Below are 26,521 nucleotides of genomic sequence, written 5' to 3' on the forward strand. Positions count from 1 at the left end.
GAGAATGGGCGGAGTGTTTGGAATGTCTCTTCACGGGCTAGATGCCGGCACCGAGTATGGACCAAGGAAAAGTACGGGATCTAGCAGCAGCAGTTCTGAGCTTCCGCGACATGTTGCAGTCGCAGTCGCCGTCGCCGCCGAAGCAAGCAAGCCTGCAGCGAAAGAGAAGGCAGAGAGCGTGAAGTCAGGCAGGTCTCATTCTTCTAGATCATCCTCTTCATCAAGAAGTAGCACAAAGAGCCACAGCAGTCATTCTTTGACTTCCCATAGATCCACTGCCGCAGGTAGCGAGGCACACAGAGAGCTGCCCTTAGACCCGGTGCCGGAAGAAGCTGCCGCTGCACCAGCGGCAGATGCTTCTCCAGCTAACCCTGCCGCTGCTGAGGGTCCGCCAATACAAGTACCGAGGGAAGAAGCTCCTCCCGCCGATGATGCGCAACGAGAGCTTGTGGATGATGGTGCTCAGGGTGCTGCACCCGCTCCGAATGAGAATGAGGATGAGCACGGGGAGCAGGCGGCAGCAGAAGCAGAGGGAGGGGCTCAGAAGTAAACTGAAAGAGTGCTAAAGACATGGGGAGATAGGGAGATGGGTACCGTATCATAGTGTAACCGTGCTGACATCGAACGAACTCTTCATGCTTGCGGTACTTCTTCCGACTGCACTTATGTTTTTCAATGCTACCCAAAACACTCGCACCTAATCTTCCAACCTCTATATCGTACAAGATATCTACCCCACCATCTAACTCATCAGCCCATGCACCTGCTCTCCGCTCAAAGTTGCCTTAGCAGCAGGTCTCTTCCCAGCCGCCTTCTTAGACGTAGGCGCACTCGTCCTCCTTCCACCTGCCGAAGGCCTACTAGCACCCGCACTTCCACCACCCCTCTGCGCCTCAACAGCAGCCTCGTGTTCAATCTTACTGACCGCCCTTGTAATCGCCATACTATAACCACCAATCCACTCACTCCAACTCTGCTTTCCATCGCTGTTGTCCACGGCAACTTCCATAGTCGAGCTCATGCTTCTCTTTGGCTTCGGCGTGGTTGCAGAGGAAGATTTCGAAGCGGGGACTTTGGTAGCTCTGCTGCTGGACTGCTGTTGTGGTGAAGAGGCGTTGTTCTCGGTAGCGCGTACAGCAGCGGCCGCGCGTCGTTGCTCGAGGAAAGAACGCGCTACATTCTGGGCAGCGGAGACACCTGATTTGATCGTTTTGACGTCTTCCAGGTTGACGTTGGCGGGGATTGGGATGCGGTAGCTTCCGGATAGGGTGACTTGTCTCTCTGTACCTGATCTTGCTCCGGGTGCGTCCCTGTCGATCTCCTCGACGTATTCCGTTCCTCGACTTGTGGCGCCTTTGCTGCGAGGATTGAAGTGTTCTAGATCTTGTCGTGCTACCTCCAATTCGCCCTCGAGACGCACGAGCTCTTCGTCTGCTTCCTCCTCTTCGTCGTCGGCGATTTCATGGACCCGGGAATCGCTCTCATTGGCCGTTGTACTAAGCGTGGGAACCTGCGCAGTAGACGAGGCTTTTCGCCCTTTTCCTCGTCGGCGAGGGGAGCGGCCAGGTCGTGAATCGGGAATCGCACCGGCTTTGTAGAGCTCTTCTACCTTGGCTTCTAAGCCTCTGACACGAGACTTGAGCGCTTCGAGTTCGGAGGGCGATGGTACATCTGCCGTGGCTTTACTTGTGGCCGTAGGCTTTGCTGCATCTGTAGATGTTGATGTGGGCTCCTTGTTCAGCTTCCTGGGTTTCTTTTTCGGTGTCTTCGCTGCCGGTGCGGTAACGTCATCTGTGCTTGGTGTTGCTGCAGCCTTTTTTGCTGAGGATGCTGAAGCCTTTGTAGCGGGCTCTTTTGGCAAGACAACTCCGCCTGCGGAGCCTGCTCTTCCCTGTTCAGTCTGGCTTGGAGTAGCAGCCTTCCTGGATCGTGCCTGCTTGGCTGGCGTTGCAGGTGTCGCATTGGGTCCCGGTGATGATGGCTTCGACGCCATTGTGTAAAGATATCCCCTCTATCTGAGCCCAGGAATGCTATGCGCCAAACCCCTAACAACGCGCGTCGTGTCTATGGTACGCTTCCGCTTGGTTTGTATAATGACGAATTGGGGCAACACCCATTGACGTGTCGATTTCCTAGATCAACTAATTGGAATGAAACACTATATGCATCGCAAGACACGAAAAGGAAAGTGATAGCGTAGGCGATCGCCGCCAAAGCAAGATATCGAAGTTGGACACAGGCCGAGCACATCTGACGTATTGTGGCGCACGTACCGGGATGCTGCGTCGTGAACCCTGTTCGCGGCACGTCAACGGCGATCGACTAGACGTTAGCATCGCTGCACCACATGCAAGGGAAAGGACCAGACATTTTTAGCGGGTTTCTTCCTCCTAGCCTGCTACAACGGGCGTAGTCGAAGCGGTATATCACTGCATCGACAACCCAGAAGCCTACATTACCCTGGGGTCCATCAGGTCTTCATCATGGTGTCTTGTTGTAGACTGCAGCATCATGTAACACAAGATCAACTGACAAAGGCCAAGAACTCGCAGCCTTCAGGCAAGTCTCCAAACGGCCACTTTATCCCATCCTCCTTGATGACATTCAGCGCAGCCAGGGGTTCAGCGTGATCAACCCAGAATGCAGTGTCAGCGCAGCAGACAGCACCCGTCTGATCACCCTGATCACCCTGATCAAACAAGGAACCCGTGGGTCTAGCCATCTTGACGTAAGGAACTGGGGATGACTTCATAATGGCGGGTACAAGCTCTTTGATCCCGCTCAGATCCACCTTCTCGATCCCATGTCCGAAGGCTCGCAGAGCAGCACGGATAGTAGCAGGATGGGAAGAGAGGATTCCGAAACTACAGTCGTGCTCGTTTTCGCGCAAATGAGACAAGATCTGCAAGGTTCAGTGAATGCTGGCTAATGTCAAAACTTCGTGTGAAGACAAACCTTTGTAGCCAGTCCGTTGCGCCTGAAATCCCGACTAACACATAGTTGAGTGATCCAGCCAATTTTGCGACCCTCATAGTCCCAGAAAGTTGCAAAGGCGTGTCCAGCAAGTTTGCCGTCGACCGTAGCGCGCACCAGAACGCTGTCAGTTCCCGGAGCAAGGGACTGCTCACGAAGACGGTTCTTTGAAATCTTCACAGGGCGTCCTACAAGGGCATTAGTATTGCATTCATTAGAGAGAGAAAACAATGTACATACCCGGCTTGCAGAAGTTACCAAATGTGCCCATTTTCTCTTCAGCAAGAGGACCCCAGATCCCGTAGTCAGAGGAAAAGAGCTCAGCCGCTTGAGCGATCATCTCTTCCGAAACATCATGGCCCTGAATCTTCTCGACGACAATAGTGCCAGACATAATGTAGATGATGTTTTGTTTTCCAACTTTGAATACTGTATTTGTGACAGGGAAAGATGACGACCAAAGAACAGATTTCATAGCCCCAAAGCGAACCGTGGTCTGCACGCCTGAACCCTTGACAACGACCCACCCCTGTCAGACCCTCACACGAACTCCACATACACATCACAGTAATGAACCGCATAATCGAACACGTGCGTCAAGAATTGGAGTGTAGATACTTTCGAATCTTGTTGCAGCTAAATACATGCCAGTGCATACCATCCCTCTAGTTCCCTAACACAGATCCATCAAAGAGAGAGCTTGGCTGGGCCACAACAACAGACACACTGATGGCGAGAGGAGATGATCGAAAATATGGCATATCCTATATTTACCGGATGTGGAAGGTCTAGGAGACGACCAATACTTTTGGAAACGAGCAGCGCCAAGGAACGGCATCGTAAGGGGGCATGCAGAAAGAAGCTCGTAAAACGTCCCAAGTCCAGCCACGGACGCCTTGCAAATCGCGCTCGGATGAACAGGGCTGTCGAAAGGACGATGATTGTGCAGTGATGCAACAATATGGGAAAACCGCCGAACAAAAACAGCTGTGATAAACAGCAAAGCCAGAAACACAAAGGACGCCACCACGCCGTTGGATATGCGTTGCGTTCATCCCAGATACAGCATCGGGGCTAGTCTCAATATTGATACGTCCACCTAAGACGCGATGGCGCGGGCCGGGGCACCTCCGCCTCCTCGGCGGTTGTTCTTAACGTTCTTGGTGGCCTTGGTGACAGTGCTCCAGCCATCGTCGTCCATGGCCTCGGTAGTAGTGCCTTCAGGTGCAGGAGCTGTGCTGGACTTCCGCCTCCATGAGCCTTGCTCAGCCTTCGGTGGGTCGCGAGTGACTTCTTGTGGCTTAACGTCCTTGTCGTGTACAATTTCTCCCTCGGCATCCTCATCCTGGCCGGCAGAGTTACCCTCGTCCACCCGTTGGAGGATCTCGAAGTTGGACTTGGGCTTCTCCTCGCCATCATTCTCCTCCTTCTTTGTCGGCGTTGGCTGTGCTGAGTCCTTGGGCGCTGGCTTCTCCGCGGCTTCCTTGGCCTTCTTCTCCTCGCGCGCCTTGTCATCGGCCTCCTTCTTCTGGCGCAAAGCAAGTTGCCTCTTCTCCTCGATCTCTTTCTCACGAGCAGCGGTGTCGATGGGTCGGGCGGCACCGAATGGGTTGGGCTTGTCCGAAGGAGTGGACGCGTCTTGAGCTGGTTGAGCCTCAGAGACGGTTCGCTTGGCCAGGTTCAAGCGAGGGCGGCCGGCGGGTGCAGCGGCTTGCGGTGCCGGTGATGATGGCGTGCTAGCGTCGGGTGTGGATGTTGGCGACTTGATAGGCGCATCGGGGCGCATCTTGGATCGCCACTGGTTGTCATTGTCTGCCGCAGTAGGCTGCCTCTCAAATTGCGGTCGCTCCTGGAACTCACGGCGGGGCCCACGAGAGCCCTCAGTGCCTTGACCCTCGCCCCAGGCGGGGGACTGTCGGCGGCCCTCGCGGGGACCTCCTTCGAAGCCACCTCGAGAGCGGCCGCCTTCGCCGGGGGGAGGTGCAGCGGATGGAGAAAGGGGTCCTCGGCGCTCCCAGTTGCCAAAGTCGCGGGGCTTTCCGTCGCTCTCGAATGGAGGTGGGCGGCGACGCTCACCACGCTCGCTGCCGGCGTCAGATCCTGCGTCGAAAGCGCGGTCACGGCCCGAGCCGAAGCCGCCGCGGCCGGAGCTGCTGCGCTGGCCAGGTAGATCAGGGAGGGGTCCCTTTCGGGTCCAGTCTGTGATGACGCGGGCTTCTTCGCGGTCCTTGGCTGTGACTTGTCAGTAATTGTTTGAGTGCATCCTGTAGACACATGACGTACGGGGTTCAGCAACGCTGACACGGATATTCCTGCCCTGGAAAGATGTGCCAGACAGGTCGAGCGCCTTCTTTAGTCCATCAACACTGCCGAATTCGACGTAGCCGAAACCCTTGGGCTTTCGGTCCAGTTTGTCCTCGACGATGCGCACGTTGGTCACCTCGCAGTCGGCGAAGAAGTCGGTCACGTCGCCCTCGGTGGCATCGAAGGAGAGGTTGCCCAGGTGGGCGGTGTACGGGGGCTTGGAGGGCATGGGAAGCGCCTCGCGAGTTGCGAATCCACGGTCGGCTGGGGAGTTGTTAGAATATGCGAATGCGTGTGAGTATGCTCTCCTCACCAAAGCTGCCAGCGCGGTCAGAAGCGAAGCCGCCGCCGCCAGAGCCAAAGGTAGGCCTGTCGCCTCCATAGCCAGAGCTTCTACCGGCACCTAAAAATGTGTCAGTCTTCCGTCGTGTGCATGTTCGCGCTGCGACAGTTGGTGGGGTGTATTACCGGCTCCTGCAAACGTTAGTACACCAGGCCACTTCCTAGGGAGAATGCGTGTCACTCACCAGGCATTGGCGCGTCCTCCATTTCGTCGGCCCATGATCCTAGTGCTGCTGCATGTCAGTCGTCTGCGCGCTCGGGGGCAGGTAGGCGGGGCGTACATTGGTCATTTAGGAATTCTCCCAGGCCCATGGTCTGTTGCTTCTTCTTGGGCGCTACAACACATCGTCAGCCATGGCTTCTTGTTTTGGGCGCGGTACAGAGCGGGGCAAAAAAGCCGGCTCGAGTGACGGCTGCAATTTGCGTGCGCACCACGGCGACGTACCCATGATTGCGGTTTGGCAGACTGTGCGCGAGTGGATTCGGCGCGCTGTCTGATTCGGGTCTGGAGAGCGGTCTCTTGCTCTCGGGTGTGGTCTTGGTGGTTGCGGGGTCTGTGGTTGAAGCGTGTGTGGGGTGAGTTCTTGAGACTTTCCCGAACGGAAATCTTAAGCTCAGGCTGTGCGTTCGTTGGGCCTCGCTTAGTCAGCGCCTTTGCTTTTCCAACGGCGGCGAACCTTGCCTTGTCATTACCCGAATCTGGTCCACGACCTTCAGCCCCCATGAAAGAGCGATGAAAGCCAAACATGACCCCGAACAGGTCACGCAGCCCCTCGAGGTTGCCCGGCAGGCACTCTATATTGGTGGAGCCTCAGGTACGCACATAGTCCTTTCACCACTCCACGTAGTCTCGCTTCATCGTAGTCGTGCGCTTGCATTTCACTTCTGCATAATCGTCATCTTGTCAGCTTTTTCTCACCTCATGAATTTTGCCTAACCTGGTCCAGCCGTTCCTGGTACCGTGATTGGTGCCTTCTACGGTACTATCCGCACGCAAACTCCGGTTCTCTTCTCCATTGTATCAGGAGCGCAATGGTTCGCCATTGGCAGCACGTTCTGGGGCATCCGCACGTCAGTCCTCAACCACGCTGGCTTACTCAACTGGTGGAACCTCACTCGCGGTGCGCCCGTCTATCCTCGCACCGACCTCAACCCAACCACGTCTGACAAGGTTCGCGCGTCAGCCCTTGCTGGTGGACTGACTGGATTCAATCTCGGCCTCCTCTTTCGCGGCCCTCGAAATGTCATTCCAGGTACCATCATGTTCACTCTGTTCGGCTGGGCAGGACAACATGGGTACAATTACCTCGACGCCAAAAACTCCAGCGAAATCCAGGAACGAGCGAGAGGTGAAGCCAAGCCCAAGGAGAACTTTATGCAAAAGATTGCGAAGAGCAAGTGGAGTCCTATGCAAGTCTTGACCGATGACGACTACGAGAACATGATGCAGGAAAAGCTTCTTCGGGTGGAGGCCCAGATCGCGGTAATTGACGACAAGATTGATGCATTGAAGAAGCAAGCGTTCGAGTTGGAGACGCAGCGGAAGATGAAGGAAATGCAAGAGCGGGAACAAACTACCAAGTGAGAGGATGTCTTTCTAGCCATGCATGTCGTAAACGTGACACCTGGAATGCGTTGTGTAAGATATATTTCATTTCTCTTTCTTGGTGAATTCCTATAATCGTTCTTTCCCATTGCGCAACTGGTGATCTTGTCCGTTGTTATCATCATTTCACCACATACTCGTCTCAACCATCGTCCCACTTCTTCTCTTAACCCTTGTTGCCACATATACATATGCGCTTGACCATCTCATTCCGCTCCTTCATTATGCGAAGTCAATGTCTTTAAGTTGCGGCTCGAGTATGGAAGTACATCACAGCTCGAGGTGACGCCAAAAGTAAGTCCATACATGTCAAAGGCCTCATAGCTAACGTTTGGTACCTCCGCAGTAACTACGCATTACCATTACTCTTTGGAACCACGACGTAGCCTCCGCCCTTTGCTCGAGACTCCGCAGTAGTGATAGACCTTCGCTCTGGAAAACGGTCATCGAGCACTGCGAGCGTCTCCTCCAAGCTCGTCATCACTCTCACCACCATCGCTCTCGCTTCCCGCCGGCGCCCCGACCCTCCGCCATCGCACAACAAACACCCAAAATGCAAACGCGCACGCCCGCGCACGCAGCGCTCTTACCAGGCACCCGCGCACTCGCCTCCTAGGCCGCCTTCACTCTACCTCAGGTCCCACCCCACACTCCACACCATCTCCCCCAATATATAGCACTTAAATCCGTAATCTTCCATCAACAAGCCGCCTTGGCTGAAGTTCGAGAGGAACGACCAAAGACAGGAGCCCGCAACCACAATATTAACGGCTTCCGAATGGTTAATCGGTCCAGACCCAACTCACCCAAGGTGCCTTGTTCGATTCCCTAGTCTGCCTTTAGGAACATGTGGACCCTTGAAGGATACAACAGACAACAATGTCCAGAAACGAAAAATCAGCAATGGTTAGACGTCGTCTTCTATCTTCGGATAGAAGATGCTTTTTTGCTCTTTTTTGCAACATTGTTTTTACTATGTTCTACTTTCTGCTCTACTTGTATAATTCTCCAATAGGTAAGGCGTCTAGTATTCTCTATATACATTTGCGTTGCACAAAAGCTAGAGAAAGAAAGAGATGTGTAAGATAGCTAACAAAGACTTGCTCTATAGAGACAGCAATTTGTAAGAGACTTGAGATTAATTCAGAGAAGCTTTACTTTTGGATTCACTCTTCGCAGAATGTGCACATGGCTAACGCGACATACTCTACTGCTTGACGTCAATTGGCTTACCGCCCTGCTCTCCACTCTTCAAACAACTCTCTAAGATCTCCAGATCTTTCAACGCCTCCTCAGGGCTCTGCATCTCGTTCCTCTTTCCTTGCTCTAGACTCTTTGCCCAAGCCTTAATCTCCTGGTTCACGCCGTTGCCCTCATCTGGAAACTCCTTTGTCTCTGGGTCTTTGCCATCCTTGGTGATGGTGACCTTGCCGCGCGCGACGTGTACTGAGCCCTTCTCACACGCAACGAGGTACTCAGAGCCAGTGTCGGTGGTACCAAAGCAAATGGACAGAGTACCAGAAGCATCGTTGTCCAGCTGCATGGTGGCGTTGAGTGTGTCGACAGGCGGAAGGTGCTCCTGAAGCTGTGCAGTGAATGCGCTGACCTTCTTGATCTTTCGGCCGCCACCTTGTAGCAGAAGACGCGTCGCCGCTACGAAGTGCACGCCGCCGTCAAGCACGAAGCCGCCCTGGTGATCCGGCTTCTTGCGCCATTCCGTCTCGTAGTACTTGCTGCCTGCCGACACCATGGCAGCAACACGTACACGGAAAGTAAGAACGCGGCCCAGGGAGGCAACTTGCTCGGAACCCCAAACGTAGGAGTCGATGAAGCGGAAGTTCTCGGCTACGGTGTAGACTGCAGAGGTGTTGGAGGAGTCTTGTGTCCATGAGAGCAGTTCGCGTGCGGTCGCTAGATCTTTCGCGATGGGCTTCTCCGCAAAAACATGTTTGCCAGCTGCGAGCGCTTTCTTGATGTAGTCAGGTTGCGCGAGGATCGGTAGTCTGAGTTGCGATATGTTAGCAACTCATGCTCTTCACTTTGTCAAGCAGTATACGTACGCAATGACTACGCCCTTCACATCATCCCTTTTCAGTAGGTCTTCGAACTTCTTGCCATCCTGGTCGTCGCTGTAGAGTTCGACGTCGGACAGCTTCTCAGATAGAGCTTTTGCCGATTTGAGTGATCGCGAGTAGACTGCTTTTAGGCTCAATGACGGGGTGTCTTGAATGGCGGGCAAGTGTTCTTCTTTGGCGAAGATGCCGCTTCCGATGATAGCTACGCCGATAGACATCTTGATGAATATTCCGCAAGTTGATGGCACAGGAGTTCCTGGAAGATCTTGTACAGCTCACTTCCCTTGAGATATGTAGTCCCAGTAACGGCTGTACTGCGGCTAAATGGCGATTGTAGTGGAGGAAATAGTAGTTTCTTCCAATAGCATCTACGCCATGACCCGTCGCGGGGTACATGTCGCTGCCCCACGATGGCGATGACGTCGGGCACCATACCGAAATTGGTCAAGGGCGATCAGCTCCACGGGTTGCCGACTTTGTCGCAGTCGGCCTTCCATCAACATCGACATCGCACAACGCCCATCGCACATCTATTAAGCTTCCTGTCCGGCATGATCGACGCGACTTTCATGCATACCATGTCGCGCATTGGACACGCGATCATCACCCGTCTTGTCTTCGGCAGTTGAAGCGAAACGTGAAGAGCGCTCTACATTCGCGCATGAACGCGTATGCTATGCTGACAACAGTCACAGAAGGCAGCCTGGATTACTGAGAGTCGTCGCAATGCTTACAGAAGATGTGCGCATTCGCACCCAACGCGCAACATGCCAACGATCGTATCATCTGTTCGAGGGTCAGGCACCACACGCGCCATCGGATCTACCTGTCTACCTCCACCTCCCGATAACATAAAACGGCCTCAACAAGACAGCACTGTGGCGCACCATGTCATCACATCACCGCGTGGATATGCTTGTGATGGTGTCTTGGCAGATGTCAATGTCCAAAGCAACTGGTAGTGGCTGAGACGCGTCCACAACCAACTATCGCCGGCTGCATCGATAGATATGCTGCCAGTCAGGCATGATTTCCGTGTATTTTCGGACACTGGGGTTCTCTATGACCGCGGATTTTGCTTTCGCTGGGGCATATATATCTCTGGGAAGTTCCGCCATACTGAAACACGTTGCGTTGGACGTCGCGTTCGGCTAGCCCTGGTCAGGCTTCGGCAGTCAAGCCCATGCAAGGCGTCGATCGACGAGCATGGTTGGAATATCGCTCTGTCTCAAACGCTTCAGCGTAGTTTCGTTAGTATCAGGCTACCCTTGATGCCTCGAGCCCTATCGCAATGCGGTCATAAGAGAGGTTGGCCCAAGGCACTCATCATTCAGAGCTGGCCTCGCTGTCCTACTGCTGCTGCTTCATTCATTATACATTTTAATTACTCCTTCTCAACGCAGTGCGTTCGAAAGACTGCCGGCAGTCAACTACATTACTTCCATTCCCGTTACCATTCTTTCTCTTTCACGTTCGCAGACCTAGGTACCACCAAGATGGGTTTCGGAATTCTAGAAGACCGCCATATGGCAGCTCCTCCGGGAACATCTACCATCAACGACTCTGAACCTGCCCGTAGGATACATCCGTCAGAATAGTAACACGATGTCACTAATACCTGTTCAGTAGACTCAAAGGTTGACTTTAGCGACGTCAAGCGCGATGGCGATGTTATCCTGCAGCCGCAGCCTTCGGATAGTCCCAACGATCCGCTTAACTGGTAAGAAATAATGAAATCCCCGTCACGATACATTGTCTCACGCGCGACAGGTCACCGAGAAGGAAGGAATGCATCATGATTCTGCTCGCTTTCAGTTCCGGTGTCACAACAGCGTAAGCATCGAAGACACTCCATTGTTCCCACAAGCTGAGTCTCCGCCAGTCTTGGACCCATGGTGACACCCGCACTTCCACTCATCGCCATGAAGTACAACGTCAGCATCGATATGGTTTCCAGTTTGATCATTGGATTTCTCGCCTTTTGGATCGGTTTCACCACGTTCTTCACGGCTGCTGGAGCGAACATCTGGGGCAAGCGACCCTTCTTCATCATTTCCACCGTGATCCTTCTTGCAACGAACGTGTGGGGATTCTTCACCAGGGTGTGTATCGAGAGATGAGCTACACCGGTCTTCGTTAACGAAGTGCAGTCCTTCGTCTCTCTCGCTGTCATGCGAGTCGTGCAAGGTATTGCATCAGCACCCCTCGAGACACTTGTCACCTCCACAGTATCCGACATGTACTTTGTCCATCAAAGAGGTACTAGGATCGCAGTTTGGGGCTGCATGCTAGCCTCTGGTGTGCTTCTCGGGTAAATTCCTCTCCACCCAGTTCATCGCATCTGCATACTGACCCAGTCTTAGCCAAACAATCGCCGGCGCTATTATTCAGAACGTTTCTTTCGAGGCAACGTTCGGTATCTCTGCACTGATCTTCATTCCGATCCTCTTCGGCATGTACTTTTTCGTCGTCGAGACCACCTACTATGGCGCCCGACCTACTACGGACAAGCTTGCCGTCAGTGAGAAGCACAAGTCCGTTTCTTCTGTTTTCGAGCTCGAAGAGGAGAGAGAGCCATACCGCAGCCAGCTAGCGCTCTTCCGTGGCCGCTTGTCACAAGAGTCATTCTGGAAGAACGCGTGGAAGCCTGTGCCACTCATAGCATTCCCGGCAGTGCTATTCAGCACTATCGTCTATGGGTCTTACTTTGTGAGTGAACCCCAAGAGCTTTGCGCGAGACATCCACTGATTTTCTCTTCCTTTCTAGACCTGGCTCCTCACCATCTCCGTCCTCTCCGTCAACATCTTCTCCGCGCCACCGTACTCGCTGAATCCAGCACAAGTCGGTCTTACCAACCTACCTCTCCTCGTTGTCGCACTTATCGGCTCGCCCCTGTCCGGCTGGACAGCCGATGCTCTCGCGAAGTTCATGGCCCGCCGCAACAAGGGTGTCTTCGAGCCGGAATTCCGCCTGACTCTGATGGTACCTGCCGTCATCTTCGCCACAATTGGCTTCCTCGGCTTTGGTATGAGCACTTCTGCTGGCTACCCCATCGTTTGGCCCTTGGTATTCATGTCCATTCACTCGCTCTCCGTGCCGTTCGCGTCGACAGCCAGTCTGACCTACGTCATTGACTGCCACCCCAAAGATGCAAACCAGGCTTTCGTCACCATCAACTTCACAAAAGCAGTGTTCACCTTCATCGCGACAACCTATGCGAACGGCATCATGGCCAACATCGGACCACGTGCGGTGTTCGACGGCATCACGGTCATCAACCTGGGAATCTGTGCGCTTACCATTCCGGCGTATGTGTTTGGCAAGAGGTTCAGGAGTTTGGTGGCGCGGAGCTCATTTGGTAAGAAGATCTCTGGCTGAGAGCTTGGGCCGTGCGTCTTCTACTGCGACGACAAGGCATGAATTCGAAGGGATAGTGATGATATATGTAGTTTCATGAATACACACAGTCGTTATAGATCTGAATTATCACAAATCCATCCTGTTCATGATGAGACGCACGAGGCTTTGTGCCACATGAGCGAGCTGGTTCGCGTTGGCTCGATCACAGGAGCAGCTTCAGATTACAGGAGTTGATACCGTGACTTTGAACGGGTACTGTGTTGTCTGATCTGCGTAAGGGGAAATGGTGACTCGATGCGGAGAAGGTATGATACAGTAAGTAAACTTTTGAATTTGAAGAGAATTCTTTGGTATCGTGATTCTAAATATAATGCACCCACACCCAAACGCCGTTGACAACTTCTGTAGTGCCCTATGCCAAACATTCCACGATCTCTTCGTGAGTGAGCACATGCGTCCCGCGCTTGGTGCAAGTTCTTACATGATAATTTTGGTCTTGCGATACATCCAAGCGGTTCTCTGCGCTCTGCGTCGTCACTCCTGACGGCGCGATATGGTGGCACAGGTCTTCGCGTCTCGGCGTTCATGTCGCATCAAGACCCGTCTACTAGACAAGAGCAAGCGACCTGCTGTTGACTGTGACGTCCTTGGAGTGGTATGTGAGGCGAGCGTCATTCGCTGAAATTGAATAGTAGCTCGATGCTTCAGTTCGTCACTCGTCTCGCACCGCCCTCCATCTCTCTAGCCCCTGGTCTTTGTGACAACATCTGTGCCATGGACTGCGACGAATTCGAGGCTGACGAAGTAGCGTATCTAGGGCTTAGTGGTGATGTCAGGCTGGCTCGTCGTGATGTCGAGATGTTGATGGATGATGGAGATGATGAGGTTGCGTTCTTGAGGAAGACGCGCGCAGGTGGGAATTGGCTGACTGGCGGCATTGTGATAGTGTATGCGAGCTGTCTTGTTGGTCTGATGTGGAATGCTTGAGGATGAAACGTGGTGATCGTTCGGTGGTAATAAGAGCAGGGCTTGTTGTTTGATATCGTCGATACGATGGTACGATGTGTAATAACCGGATGTTGGATGTCTCTTCTCAGCTGATGAAATGTCTGTTATAAGCAAAAGCGTAGCAAGAGCAGCAACCACTCATCTTATATCCATCCACGAATCCAAATTGACTCACCCAACTAGACCCACACTAACTCTCTACCCTCGGAGTCACAAGCAACTCGCCCATCCACGCAAGCCTCTAGCGCGCGTGCCCCCCAAACCCGCCCGCGCCGTGACATGTGAAGCCCTTCCCGTTTCGAGCCATGATCACCCCACGGCATCGTGAGCATCACGTCTTGCACATGCGGATCCGGACCCAATCGGCGGATAATTCTCGTTCCAAAGGAGACAACTACGATCAACGCAGACTAAACGACATGCACGCGATCGTGGGTTGCGTCCAGCTCATCTAGCTCCCGTTACCCCGGGTGGGTTTTCCGTGTGCGACTACGGTGCTTTGAGCAATTTGTCTTTTCCCCCAGTTTGCGCGAGCCGACCCTCCACCTCCACCCTCCAAACGCCCGGAAAAGCAAAAAAGGGCCGAGAGGCGCATCGCATTGCGCATTGTACTTGCAGCTTACACACCTACACAATTCGAGAAGCAGCCAAGGTGCCGAGGCGTGTGATGGTAGTTGGTGCGTGTTTGAACTTTGTATGGTGCTCGTGTGTGTGCTTGTTTGGAGATGGGAGGCTGCGACACGTCATGCACGGAGCCTAAAGTGCGGGGTGGGCCTCCGCGAACACTGGCTAGGGCGAAGCAACGGCGTCTGGTTCGACGGCCACAGAGCTTCTAGCATGCTTCCACCGAATGTTTGGACAAGTTTTAGCCTGAGATGAAAGATACGACGCGAGGTAGATCACCGACCTCGGAGGATCTCCCATGAGTCTGGATACGAGAGATGTTGTTTTGAGCGGAGTAAGTTTAGATGGCATGTACGACACTGGCATGGAGATCGCGATGCGGAGCAGCTGATGGATCACAGGTAACCTCAGCGAACGGTGTAATACCTGCTCTGCTCTACAACGTTTCTTTTGCGGCTTGCACTAGCGCGAAGAGATATGCGTAGTACTCATGTATACTGCGGGTATAACTGCAAAGCAATGCATATGAGGAGCCAGACTCCGCGGGTATTGAGAAATCAGCCCGACATGTGAGCCCAGTCTCGTCATTGTTGCGGTGTAACGGTGTTCCAAGGCTGCATCCACGACAGCACGTTCAGGCAGATGTCTGGCAAGTCGTAGTCAGAGCAATGACATTACTTTTCCTATCGTACAAGGTCGGCCAACTTTTAGACGTCGCAATATAGTACATCCAAGTCATTATCCAAGCCTTCTGCATCCGCAGCATTAACGTATCTTGCAGCGCACAACTGCGCCCAGGTATCCGAACATGCAAGCATATCCACACGGCACGCATGCTGACATGCCGTTCGTATTTTCCAATTGTCCCAAAGAATTCAAAGTCGAGTTCAGGGGATCTAAGCTCGGCCGCTGCGGACGCGCTTGGCTTCGGGGCGCTGAAGGTGCGAGGCTGGGATCCAGCTCTCATCGTAGGCCTTTGCGCCGGAAGTGACAGCAGGACCATCAGCACCAACGACGGCAACCTGATCGGCGGGGTCGACCTTCTTGCTCTGGCCCGACGACGCCTTAGCACGCTCACCACCCTTGCCGCGGCCCTTCTTCTGCGGGAAGAAGGTGGAGATCCAGGTGTTGTAGATGAAGTACACGGTTCCACCGAAAGCGCCAAGGAGGACGAGGTACAGGAAGATGCTAGAGAGAAGTAAGTACATGTGTCCAGGCTGAGTGGTGGATTGCTACGTACATCTGGGGGTCGAAGAAGCTAGTGGGCGCCTCAACAATGCTGACAGTCTCGTTGTAGACCGGGACGGTGATGAGGTTGTTCTTGCTGTCCTTCAGCACAGTCACGAGCTGGAGGCGGAGATTCTGGGGGTGCATCTCCGTCGTGAAGCTGTAGGGAATCGTCTCGTTGGCGCCAGCGGGGATCTGGATGGAGTAGCGCTGGCGAGTGAGGTTGCGAAGGACCTGAGATTCTCCCTTGATCTCCTGGATCAACGAGCCACCGACAATGGTGACGCCGACGGGGGTTGGCTCATTGTTGACCACAGACAGACGCGCCTGGGTGGCCTGGCCGTTGACGAGCTTGACGCCGAAGATCTCAGACTGGGGGAAAGAGACGGAAACGGCGACATTGAGGTTGGGCGTTTGCGGCTCGTCTACTGCTTGTTGCACCTTCTCAGCCTGGAGACGCGACCGTTAGCCATCTGATGTCATGCTGCGTCAGAAAGTTTGGAGCTTACCGCGGGCTCAGCATAGGTGCCGAGAGCTCGGAGAGAGAGCAGGAGCAGAGATGAAAACTTCCAATTGACCATGATGAAGACGATACAAGACGGGGAGAGGGATGAGAGGAGGAGGGACGGCGTGTGGGAACAGATGGGGTAATTCGAACGTGGCTTCTGGGAAGTGACGTCCGGGCGCAGCTGCCTCTTGGCGTCGGAGGACGGAACTAGAGCCGCGGCAATGCGACGCCGTCTCTCCACCTCCTCTCCTACAACGAAGATGGTGAACAGGTGCACTGCAGCGTACATCATTATGAACACGAACTGTCGCAAAACCTGAGCGCAATGTAGACTTCTAGGTCATTTTATTTCTATCATCCTTGCGTCAAGATGAGCTATCGCTTGACACTCTCTGTGGCTGGCCCCTTCCAAGTATAGACTGTTCCCTGGTACGCGCCATATCGCGTTGTACATGGCATCCACGCCGCAAATGTCGCTCCTTCTATTTCAAACCCAGCGGCACCCATGGTTCTGCAGTTTGCTATAATTGCATATACACCGCTTTGGAGTGGCTGCCCGCCGGCATTGCGCATGGCTGCATACCGTTAAAAGCCAGACTGGCCGTCTTCACTGCCCAGTGATATTTGATGTCACCGCAATAACTCACCTTCACTTGTGGTTTCCTATTCGGGCTTGAAAAATCTCTACTAACCGCAGAAAGAGCGCTCGACCCTCCTGCACCTGCTTTCTCTCCGCCTTCTCTCATACACGTAAATCGCAGCCATTCGATTCTCTATCATCCAGTCACACACCTGTTCGCCGATCGCCTGCGCCCTTTGCGATATGTCGCCTTCGCTCAGCGGCCTTGGCCTGGCTTCATCGGGCCCCTCCGACGCCGATTTAGCAGACTTTACCAGACGCTTCGAGCAATTCCAGCTGTACGAGGATGAAAAGGCCAAGTTCATGACCGTAAGTGCACTGTAACTGTCACTATCACTCAGTCGTGACTGACGCGCAATAGGAAATGAAAAATCGGTATCAATATATGCACCAACAGTACCAGATATTGGCCACCGAACGCGACCGCGATCGCAACTGGATCCTCGCATGGCAAAATGAGAAGCAGCAGTATGAGAGGTCGCACCGGAATCTGCAGCGGAATATGGTAATCCCGTCCAGCCACACATCGCATTGGAGCTGACTTGGATGTGACAGGCTGAGAATCCATTTGTTATGGTACTGATTGACGGCGACGGCATGATTGTGAGCTTCACGTACTGCGAGTTGAGTGCAGTCTGCTGACTACATACAAGTTTAGTGACGACTTCCTCCGCGAGGGAGAGCAAGGTGGCCGCCGGGCTGCTGTCCAATTGTTCGCCGATATCCACGAGTATATCGAGAATGAGTGCCAAGATATCCCATTCGGTTACCGCATCGTCTGCCGCATCTATGCGAACGTTCGGGGGCTGGGCGACGTACTCGTACGCAGGGGAATATATGAAGACATCATCGAGTTTGAGGACTTCGTGCGTGGATTCACGCGGGGAAAGACATTGTTCGACTTTATCGACGTCGGTGCGGGAAAAGATCGCGCTGACGAGAAGATCATCGGTGAGTGCTACTGTATTCCGCAAAACCCACTATCCTAAGCTATTTCCGAGTCTAGACGTCCATGTAGGCTTCTGACCGTACTGACAATCTTAGAATTATTCAAATTATACTCCCAAGATTATCATTGCCGTCGGATCTTCTTCGGGTGCTCACACGATAATGGCTACGCGCGAACGCTTGAGCAGTGCTCCGATCGCCTTCAGGTGACAAACAAGGTGGTTCTCCTTGAGGGTGTTCCATTTGAGAAGGTACGTAGCATATATGTCACATGACTGACTCGCGCGAGCCATGAATCCACGAACACTAACTTCACCTCTCTGTAGGAACTCGTTGGCCTGCCGTACCAAACGAAGAAGTTTCCAGGTCTCTTCAGGGAGACCAAGCTCGTGGTTTGGGGATCTGGACCTACATACGCCGCTAGTACATACGCCAATGGCCTTCCACCAGCATTTGTTCCGGGCAGGATCAACTCGAACGATAGTTCTAAGGCGTATGTAGCTTCGACAGGTCTCCCAAGCCGGTTCCCAGCCCCATCAAAGTCGCCGATCATGGATAGTCCTTTGCCAAACCGAGCGGCAATGATGACTTTGCCTAGAACGCCTTCCACATCAACACTGGCTTCGGACAGTACGTTCCCAGCACTCAAGCCAGATCCACCAGCGCCGTTGCTGAACTGGGCCGCTAAGGCCGCTGCTCCGCCGCCACCCGTTACAGAGACCCCCGTCTACAAGCCCGCGAACCGCGAAGAAGTCATCGCACGTAACCGCGCCGGCCAACGCGTCGATCCGCCATGTAAGGACTACGATAAGGCTGAGGTGGACCGCATGAAGAAGATCAAATTGTGCAACGTTCATTTCCTTCGAGCCGAATGCCCCTACGACACCAAATGCACCCATCTCCACGCGTATAAGCCTACCAGCGACGAGTTGGCTACCCTCCGCCTTGTCGCTCGCATGGCACCTTGTAGCAACGGCAGTGTTTGCCAGGATATTAGGTGTATCTATGGCCACCGCTGCCCAGCACCGCCCAACAAGATTCACTACGCCAAGGGCACGAAGAGCTGTATTTTCGGCGAGTCTTGCAAGTTTCCAGCGAGCTTGCATGATACCGACACCAACGTGGTCAAAACCCTGGTTGTTCGCTAGATGGGGGAGTACGGAGGTTTGTGTGACTAAGTCGCCAGGTGGAAGAGGGCTCGATAGAATCTCAGACATTAGCAAGTTTTAATGTACCCTGAATCAAGTGGCCACTCATGAGCACCCCGCAGTCTACATTGGTGTCAACAACGAAGCTTCGCAAACTTGTGATGCAATGTAGGCTTCAGGGTCAAAATATCTTCAATTCGCGCATGGTGTTCAAGGCCAAAAGTGCCATATTCATTCCCTTTTCCACTCGTCAAACTCTTCATTGAGGTGTTGTTTCAATGCCGCAAACTTATTCTTAAAGTTCTTCCCACATCGCCAACATTTCATGTCCCAACTAGGCCAATCTCCAGGAGAAAACCTCTTACTATCTTCTTCTAGGGGGAACTCGTCTAATTGAACCAGGAAACTACTGTTGAAGCTCAAATAGTGTTTCTTGTGCTTCATCCAGTCTGAATGCATGTCCCGACTGAAGATATGTATATGTAGATGGTTCATCGAGGGGTGGGTATGTACGCCTACTACGATATCTTTAGACCAGTCGCGGCCGGGTGGGAGCAGTGCTGCGCGCTCCTCGGGTGGAGGTGGCGGGTCAGGAGAGCTCATCATTGCCTCAAAAGCCTCATTGTATGGTTTATCTGAAGCGCTGAAGTCGCCATATTGACGTCGGAGTTCGTACGCGGCGAGTTCTTTGAGACGGACGGCGCGTTTTCGTACTTCGGCGAGGAAGGCTGGGTCTGTGGAGAGAGCTTGGAGTGGGTGCTGATCGTAGTAGACCTGTTTCCGCGGGATGAGCAAAAGATGTACACTTGTTGGTTGTCAGCGCGCTAGTTCTCCTTAGTTTATCCAACACCATGGGCACATACCTCGCCTTGGGGTACTTGTCAGTTATTACGACAAAGTCATCGTCGTATTCCAGTATCTTGTTCTCAGGGTTCGTCTCCGGGCTCTCGATATAGACGCCTAGTCCGTTCCGTCCATCCCAGCGCTTAGCTGTCTTGGAAGCCTTCTGTGTCGTACTGGGGCCGTCTGCGGCGGAAACGATGGGTGATTTTGGTTTCTTCGACTGCGTCATGAGTTCTGTGACTGCACCGTGAGTTAAGGTTGCGCGTTGAGATTGTTGAAGGCATGCGATGAGACGTACATGCATTGGGGCGCTTCGAAGAGGCAGGGTCGATTGCGGGCTGAGCTTGATTTGCCGTCTCCCTGCCTGCTATCTCTTTGTCCGTAATGGCATCGTGGGTATCCGTCATGTTTGGGCGGCCCGTCATTGTCGATTTGTTGTCGCGTTTGGGTTTGCGAAAAGATCTCGTATGCTTGTTCGAGGTTTGTATGATAGGGGCTCGAAATAATCGGGTTGCTATCCAGCTTGGGGCCAGTGGGCGCATCGATACTCGCGAATGCTTCGTGAGGGTTTCGTGAAGCAACGATGACGATGAGGCTCGGAGTGGGTCCAAGCGTACCGAGGCATCCCTGCAATCATCGGAATTTCGGATTGCGCATCGCGTTCGAGTGAAAGCGCCAGGAACTCGCGATGGCTACTATCTTAGGTTCTTCTTTCCTCTTTGGACTCGCTGAAGGGTGGTGCAATATTGATCCCGGTGGTTGAGCCCCTTCATTAGCGACTGCGCCCTTTTCACCGCCCACGAACAAATCACATTATCATACATCCACTCTTTCTGCCTGAGTATATTTCTATGGACTCTAGGACATTCAACTCCACTATACTTATCGCGCACGATGCCCAAGAACGCTCACCCACCCCGCGGCAAGCCCGCCAAGAAGACTGTGCCCCCTGAGGAAGACACATCGTTCATTGTTTTCGGTGACGGCAAACCCAAGAAGAAGAAGGGTGAGAGTTCTGGCGGAGACGCTGCCCAGAGCGAGAGTAAGGGCAAAGGCAAGCCCGCAGCTGGAGCTGCTGAGGATGGTCCCAAGAAGCCGGATACAAGGACGCTCATCGCCGGCGCATCGTGGACAGGAAAGCTTCCGGTGAACCTCCTGTCGGAACACTTCCAAAAACAGCAGTGGAGCAAGCCTGACTATCGCATCGTAAGTAGCCGCGCCGTAGTAGTAGGTCATTGCTAATTACAGCAGCGGAAAGATGGCGACCGGCATTTTGCCTACGCTGTGGTACTCTCCAAGATGAACCAGAAGACACGGCAGACCACCACTCTACCTCCCATCAAGATCCCGTCGGAGCTCGAAGAGCAAGCCCATCAGCCTACTGCCGTCGAAGCGCGCAACTTTGCCGCCGCCTATACTCTCTTCCGAGTCGCCAGCGGGAAGAACCTCCACACCATGCTTCCGCCCACGTATAAAGACCTTTGGAAGGGACAATTCATGGACCTCAAGAAGAGGGATGAACAAGAGGGCAAAGGATGGATGTATGAGGCAGACCCCTTCTTCGGTTTTGCTGAAAGGGAGAAGGCGAGAGAGGCAGCAGCAAAGGCACGTGAGAAGAGACAGAAGCAGCAGGAAGAGGCGCAGAAAGCCCACAACCAACAGCCAGGTGCCGCCATGCCAAGTTCAAACGGTCCAGCGCCTAGCCGGAACTTGCTCAAGGGATGGGAGAGAGTGCCCAAGATCGAACTCGGGAAGAGGACACGCAAAGAAGCCGAGCGTCTCATCCGCCGGGACGCACTATGGAACCCGAACGGCATTGAGATGGCGCCGTCTACAAAGAACCGACTATTCGAGGAGATCGCGAACCTTGGCTTTCGGAGAAGCCACGTCGAGGAGGCCGCCGACATTTGCAAAGATCGCGAGGAGATTATTGAATGGCTTCTGATTCATGTACCTGAAGACGACCTACCATCGTGGTCACTACCAGAAGGCTACGTTGCTGGCGTCAGTATGGCTAGCTCTAACCTCAAGCGTGAGGGTGCCGTGAAGCGCCTTGCTGCAGCCGGATACTCTATGGACCTTTGCGAAGAAGCATACGATAGTCAAGGCAGTGATGAGAGAAAGGCCGCGGCTTTGCTACAAGCTCGTCTACTCCGACCAGATGAGGAAGAGAGTAGCCTAGTACAGGATCTGGAAGATCTCTCGCTGAGCAATGGTGAGCCTGAGACGTCTCCGGAGGACGATCCGTGGGAGGTGGAGATGTCATCACTTGAGGCAATATACGACGGTCTCTTTTCACGACCTGCGCCTGAATCTTGTCGCATCGAGCTAGACGTTAAGCAACAAGGAAAGCGGCTCATACTACAGGTTAGGAAGCCTTTCGGTCCTTACCCCGCCGTCGTGCCTATCATCACGTTCGAGGCGGCCATCCCAGCATATATTCGTTTGAGCATCATTCGCCAAGCGCTTCTCCACGCTGAAGCCAACTTCATTGGCATGCCTATGGTATACGATATCGTAGACTGGATCCAAACGAACGCTGGTGATATCTTCCAGAACCCAGGAAGATTGACCGATGTTTCGTCTGGCCTTGCAGCAGCAGATCACTCGTCAGAACAGCAAAGTCAAAAACGAAGAGCAAAGGGACGACCCAGAAGGCCTATCGAATGGACGCCCGCCACGCCTACTAGCCAAAGGATGTTGTCTGATTGGCAAGCTAAGCAAAAATCTCCAGCTCAGCAAAAGATGATGAACGCTCGGCAGTCACTACCTGCGTGGAGGTTGAGGGATGAGATTGTCCGCACCGTCAACGACTGTAAGGTCACCATCATCTCAGGTGAGACTGGATCGGGAAAATCGACTCAATCGGTGCAGTTCGTCCTCGATGATCTGATACAGCGACAGCTTGGTGCCGTTGCGAACATCATCTGTACCCAGCCACGCAGGATTTCTGCGCTTGGTCTTGCTGATCGTGTGGCCGATGAGCGATGCTCTCAGGTCGGCGACGAGATTGGGTATACTATCCGCGGAGAATCTAAACAGAAGCCAGGACTGACTAAGATCACGTTTGTAACGACTGGTGTACTTTTAAGACGTCTTCAAACGTCGGGTGGCAATGCCGACGATGTCGTTGCCGCCTTGGCTGATGTCAGTCACGTTGTCGTCGACGAGGTTCACGAGCGTAGTTTGGACACAGACTTTTTGCTCGTTCTTTTGCGCCAGATCTTACGAAAGCGGCAAGATCTCAAGGTCATCTTGATGAGTGCCACTCTCGATGCTGCTGTTTTTGAAGCCTACTTCAAAGAGGTTGGACCCGTAGGCCGTGTCGAGATTGAGGGTCGCACTCATCCCGTGACCGACTACTATGTCGACGATGTCGTGCATTTCACTGGGTTCAAGGGATATGGCATGGGCGACGAAGATGCCTCCGAGGACAAATCTTTCTCGGCGAACCTTCGGAGTATTGGCTTTGGCATCAACTACGACCTCATTGCGGAGACTGTCCGTCACATTGACCGCCAGCTCGGTACCAAGGATGGAGGTATACTTATCTTCCTTCCTGGTACTATGGAGATCGATCGCACGCTCCAAGCGCTCAGTCAGTTCGCAAACCTTCATGTATTGCCTCTACATGCATCACTCATGCCAGTCGAGCAAAAGCGCGTGTTCCCTCCCGCTCCTCACGGCAAGCGTAAGGTCATCGCGTGTACCAACGTCGCAGAAACGTCGATCACTATCGAGGATATCGTCGCTGTCATCGACACGGGTAGGGTCAAGGAGACAAGCTACGACCCGCAAAACAACATGGTTCGCCTTGCCGAAACCTGGGCCTCGAGGGCAGCATGTAAACAGCGACGAGGTCGAGCGGGGCGTGTCCGAGCAGGCGACTGCTACAAGTTATACACACGCAACGCTGAAGCTAAGATGATGGAGCGACCGGATCCGGAGATTCGACGTGTGCCACTTGAACAGATGTGTCTGTCTATCAAGGCAATGGGGGTGCAGGACGTTACAGGCTTCCTTGCCTCAGCGCTCACACCGCCAGAGAGTACAGCGGTAGAGGGTGCGATCCAATTGCTCTCGCAGATGGGTGCCATCACAGACGACGAACTCACTGCACTTGGTCGACACATGTCTATGATCCCGGCAGATCTCCGACTAGGCAAGCTTCTAGTATATGGCGCGACATTTGGCTGCCTTGAAGCTGTGCTGACCATCGCATCTGTTCTCACGGCTCGCAGCCCGTTCATATCACCACGAGAGCGAGATCAGGACACTCGAAATGAGTTCGACCGTCTTCGCGCTTCATTCTCTAACAACCAGGGAGACCTACTTGTAGACCTTCGAGCATACGAACAATGGTCTACATTACGCAGCAAAGGCACATCAACACGAGACCTCCGCTTCTGGTGTCAAGACAACCGACTGAACCCCCAAACCATGTTCGACATCGCGTCCAATCGCACCCAGTATTTGTCGTCTCTCAAGGAAATTTCATTCATTCCGACACACTACTCGTCCGCCAACCCTTCCACACACTCATACTACAACAAACACAACGCGAATGACGCGCTTTTACGCGCTTTGATCGCTGGGTCTTTTAACCCGCAGATCGCCCGCATCCAGCTCCCCGACAAGAAGTTCGCAGCAGGCATAGCTGGAGCTGTAGAACTCGATCCTTCAGCCCGCGAAATTAAGTACTTCAACCAAGAAAACGGACGCGTCTTTGTTCACCCATCGTCTACCCTCTTCGCCAGCCAGACCTTCCCACACAACGCTTCTTTCATTGCGTACTTCAATAAAATGGCTACAAGTAAAGTCTTCATCAGAGATATCACGCCGTTCAATGCATACAGTCTGCTTTTGTTTGCTGGAGAGATCAAGGTTGATACGCTGGGTAGGGGCTTGGTGGTTGATGAGTGGATTAGGCTGAGGGGCTGGGCAAGGATTGGTGTGTTGGTTAGTCGGTTAAGGGGTATGCTGGATGGTGTGTTGGAGAGCATGGTGAAGGAGCCAGGGATGGGAGTTAGTGATAGGCAGAGTGAGGTTATTGATGTCGTTAGACGGATGGTTGAAAGGGATGGATTAGACGCTTAGACGCTTACTACCTTACTCGACGGGACTGTTAGATCGGAGGGTACGGTTCGCCCTAGAACAGTGGTATAAATGAATGAACCAATCACTCCGGGACATATTTGGCTACAAAATAGGCTTTAGGGCTTGTTGGGTGCTCTTTCCTGTTACGCCCTGCAGTTGCCAATCAACAACAGAAGCAAGGGTTAGCGCGGGGTGAGGGCCACGTAGGTCGCTTCCTCAACATCCTACACTCACATCTAGGCACACTCACGTCGAAAAGAATAAAGCGTTAACGTCATACCAGTTGTCATTTCAATAATGCTGCCAATTTGATCCCTCCTGTGTCAACACATTTTCGCCCGCCCGGGGCCTGGCCAACGGCGTGTTACTGCACCAATCAGTGACTGCCTGATTGATTGACCAATGTACTGCCTAAGCCTCGGAATTTTGGATGCGCGAATACCAAAACGATGACGTTCACAATCACCTGTGCGAAGGATGCGACTGCTGCGCCTGTTCTTCCAAGCGCCGATCGCAGCATAGCCGTCATGTGGCACAGTCCTGACATGGTGCCGGGTTACCCTGTCTATCAGAGCTGCCTGAAGTAGCACGCAGTCCTTTCCCCTCTGTTTTCGCTACTATACGATGATAGCATACGAAACAATCCTGGAGTACAAGAGCAGCCATGGCCGATAACGGCTTGGACGACGAAATCATCCAGGGTCATACCCAAGCGCAAATCGAAATCGCGTTGCGCACCTCCTACGTGTATTCTCCTCTCGACGATTTAAATGACGAGATCAGAGTAGTTAAAATTCATACATTCAACGCCACCAACAGCGTTATCGAATGCGACATTGAACACTGTCACTTGAGCGAAGCAGTGGACACCTACGAAGCTGTCTCGTATGTCTGGGGAAATCACTCGGACGACCATCATATCCTCTGTGACAACGGAAAGAGCCATCTTCAGGTGAAGCCTAGTCTTCACGTTATTCTCTCGCGAATTGCCTCGCTGCCAGAAAATACTGGCCACCAACGCTACTGGATCGATAGCATCTGTATCAATCAAGATGATGCAATGGAGCGAGGCAGACAAATTCAAAAGATGACAGATATTTATCACAACGCTGGTCGCGTGCATATTTTTCTGGGAACCGTGGAACCAGACAGGTATCCCATCAGTAGCTGGTTCTCACGGAGATGGGTACGTACATTATACACGTGCGATCAGACAATACTACACTGCATCTAACACATATGACACAGGTCATTCAAGAGCACTTGAACGCGAAGCGAGCCACTATACACTCCAAAAGGCATGATGCGTGGTACTGTCATGATAATTGGGGATCATTTCAGCAACAGGACTACAAGCTACCAGATGGTCAGCCTGCTATGGGCCAAGTTGACGTTGCCCGGTTTCACATACTCACCATTATGCTTGGGTTCCGCGACAAACAATGTCGGGACGATCGAGACCGCCTATTTGCGCTTATAGGTGGATCCTGCGATGTCGTAACTAAGGATATCGAACAGCCATTCTCAATGACCCACAAGTCAATGATCTATTATAAACCGGATTACACGGCGACGACCGAACAAGCTTATCTCAAATTTGCTCAGGCAGCGCTTGTCTCGACTTCAGCTTTCAATCTCTTGTCCTGTGCTGCAGCTTTTCGACGTACGGATTGCCAGGTACCAAGAGCTCTACCCTCGTGGGTACCGGACTGGAGGTGTGATCTTATCTATATCCCAACGGTAGATGGAGACGGATGGTTAGACATCGAACCGTTCACAGCGAGCCCTTTGAAGTCCACGAATGGATCGTTGCGCAA

General features: G+C 53.1%; 10 protein-coding genes across 10 annotated transcripts; 4 read left to right on the top strand and 6 right to left on the bottom strand.

The window, feature by feature from the left end:
* Positions 1-742: 742 nt before the first annotated feature.
* J4E90_002110 (uncharacterized protein) lies at positions 743-1,993 on the bottom strand (the record flags this gene model as incomplete). Its single annotated transcript, XM_051431691.1, has 1 exon — positions 743-1,993. The coding sequence occupies one exon, from the start codon at positions 1,991-1,993 to the stop codon at positions 743-745; it is 1,251 nt and encodes a 416-aa protein (XP_051294825.1).
* A 531-nt stretch (positions 1,994-2,524) lies between these two features.
* Positions 2,525-3,367, bottom strand: J4E90_002111 (uncharacterized protein; the record flags this gene model as incomplete). Its single annotated transcript, XM_051431692.1, has 3 exons — positions 2,525-2,902; positions 2,956-3,161; positions 3,214-3,367. The coding sequence occupies 3 exons, from the start codon at positions 3,365-3,367 to the stop codon at positions 2,525-2,527; spliced, it is 738 nt and encodes a 245-aa protein (XP_051294826.1).
* Positions 3,368-4,072: 705 nt separating this feature from the next.
* J4E90_002112 (uncharacterized protein) lies at positions 4,073-6,068 on the bottom strand (the record flags this gene model as incomplete). Its single annotated transcript, XM_051431693.1, has 7 exons — positions 4,073-5,205; positions 5,257-5,541; positions 5,591-5,680; positions 5,746-5,751; positions 5,805-5,849; positions 5,901-5,954; positions 6,065-6,068. The coding sequence occupies 7 exons, from the start codon at positions 6,066-6,068 to the stop codon at positions 4,073-4,075; spliced, it is 1,617 nt and encodes a 538-aa protein (XP_051294827.1).
* A 284-nt stretch (positions 6,069-6,352) lies between these two features.
* J4E90_002113 (uncharacterized protein) lies at positions 6,353-7,204 on the top strand (the record flags this gene model as incomplete). The annotated part of the gene is made up of 2 exons (XM_051431694.1): positions 6,353-6,434; positions 6,567-7,204. The coding sequence occupies 2 exons, from the start codon at positions 6,353-6,355 to the stop codon at positions 7,202-7,204; spliced, it is 720 nt and encodes a 239-aa protein (XP_051294828.1).
* Positions 7,205-8,432: 1,228 nt separating this feature from the next.
* Positions 8,433-9,518, bottom strand: J4E90_002114 (uncharacterized protein; the record flags this gene model as incomplete). The annotated part of the gene is made up of 2 exons (XM_051431695.1): positions 8,433-9,228; positions 9,286-9,518. 2 exons carry the CDS (start codon positions 9,516-9,518, stop codon positions 8,433-8,435), a joined length of 1,029 nt encoding a protein of 342 aa, XP_051294829.1.
* A 1,704-nt stretch (positions 9,519-11,222) lies between these two features.
* J4E90_002115 (uncharacterized protein) lies at positions 11,223-12,679 on the top strand (the record flags this gene model as incomplete). The annotated part of the gene is made up of 4 exons (XM_051431696.1): positions 11,223-11,402; positions 11,451-11,611; positions 11,664-12,009; positions 12,068-12,679. The coding sequence occupies 4 exons, from the start codon at positions 11,223-11,225 to the stop codon at positions 12,677-12,679; spliced, it is 1,299 nt and encodes a 432-aa protein (XP_051294830.1).
* Positions 12,680-15,189: 2,510 nt separating this feature from the next.
* On the bottom strand, positions 15,190-16,101 carry J4E90_002116 (uncharacterized protein; the record flags this gene model as incomplete). The annotated part of the gene is made up of 3 exons (XM_051431697.1): positions 15,190-15,481; positions 15,534-15,970; positions 16,030-16,101. The coding sequence occupies 3 exons, from the start codon at positions 16,099-16,101 to the stop codon at positions 15,190-15,192; spliced, it is 801 nt and encodes a 266-aa protein (XP_051294831.1).
* A 750-nt stretch (positions 16,102-16,851) lies between these two features.
* J4E90_002117 (uncharacterized protein) lies at positions 16,852-18,764 on the top strand (the record flags this gene model as incomplete). Its single annotated transcript, XM_051431698.1, has 5 exons — positions 16,852-16,977; positions 17,030-17,173; positions 17,224-17,282; positions 17,327-17,619; positions 17,983-18,764. 5 exons carry the CDS (start codon positions 16,852-16,854, stop codon positions 18,762-18,764), a joined length of 1,404 nt encoding a protein of 467 aa, XP_051294832.1.
* A 231-nt stretch (positions 18,765-18,995) lies between these two features.
* On the bottom strand, positions 18,996-19,836 carry J4E90_002118 (uncharacterized protein; the record flags this gene model as incomplete). Its single annotated transcript, XM_051431699.1, has 2 exons — positions 18,996-19,569; positions 19,628-19,836. 2 exons carry the CDS (start codon positions 19,834-19,836, stop codon positions 18,996-18,998), a joined length of 783 nt encoding a protein of 260 aa, XP_051294833.1.
* Positions 19,837-20,501: 665 nt separating this feature from the next.
* J4E90_002119 (uncharacterized protein) lies at positions 20,502-24,704 on the top strand (the record flags this gene model as incomplete). Its single annotated transcript, XM_051431700.1, has 2 exons — positions 20,502-20,813; positions 20,859-24,704. The coding sequence occupies 2 exons, from the start codon at positions 20,502-20,504 to the stop codon at positions 24,702-24,704; spliced, it is 4,158 nt and encodes a 1,385-aa protein (XP_051294834.1).
* Between the last annotated feature and the right edge of the window lie 1,817 nt (positions 24,705-26,521).

Source organism: Alternaria incomplexa (genome assembly GCF_024043165.1).
Source record: "Alternaria incomplexa strain BMP 0042 chromosome Unknown scaffold_2, whole genome shotgun sequence".
NCBI classification, from domain to species: Eukaryota; Fungi; Ascomycota; class Dothideomycetes; order Pleosporales; family Pleosporaceae; genus Alternaria; species Alternaria incomplexa.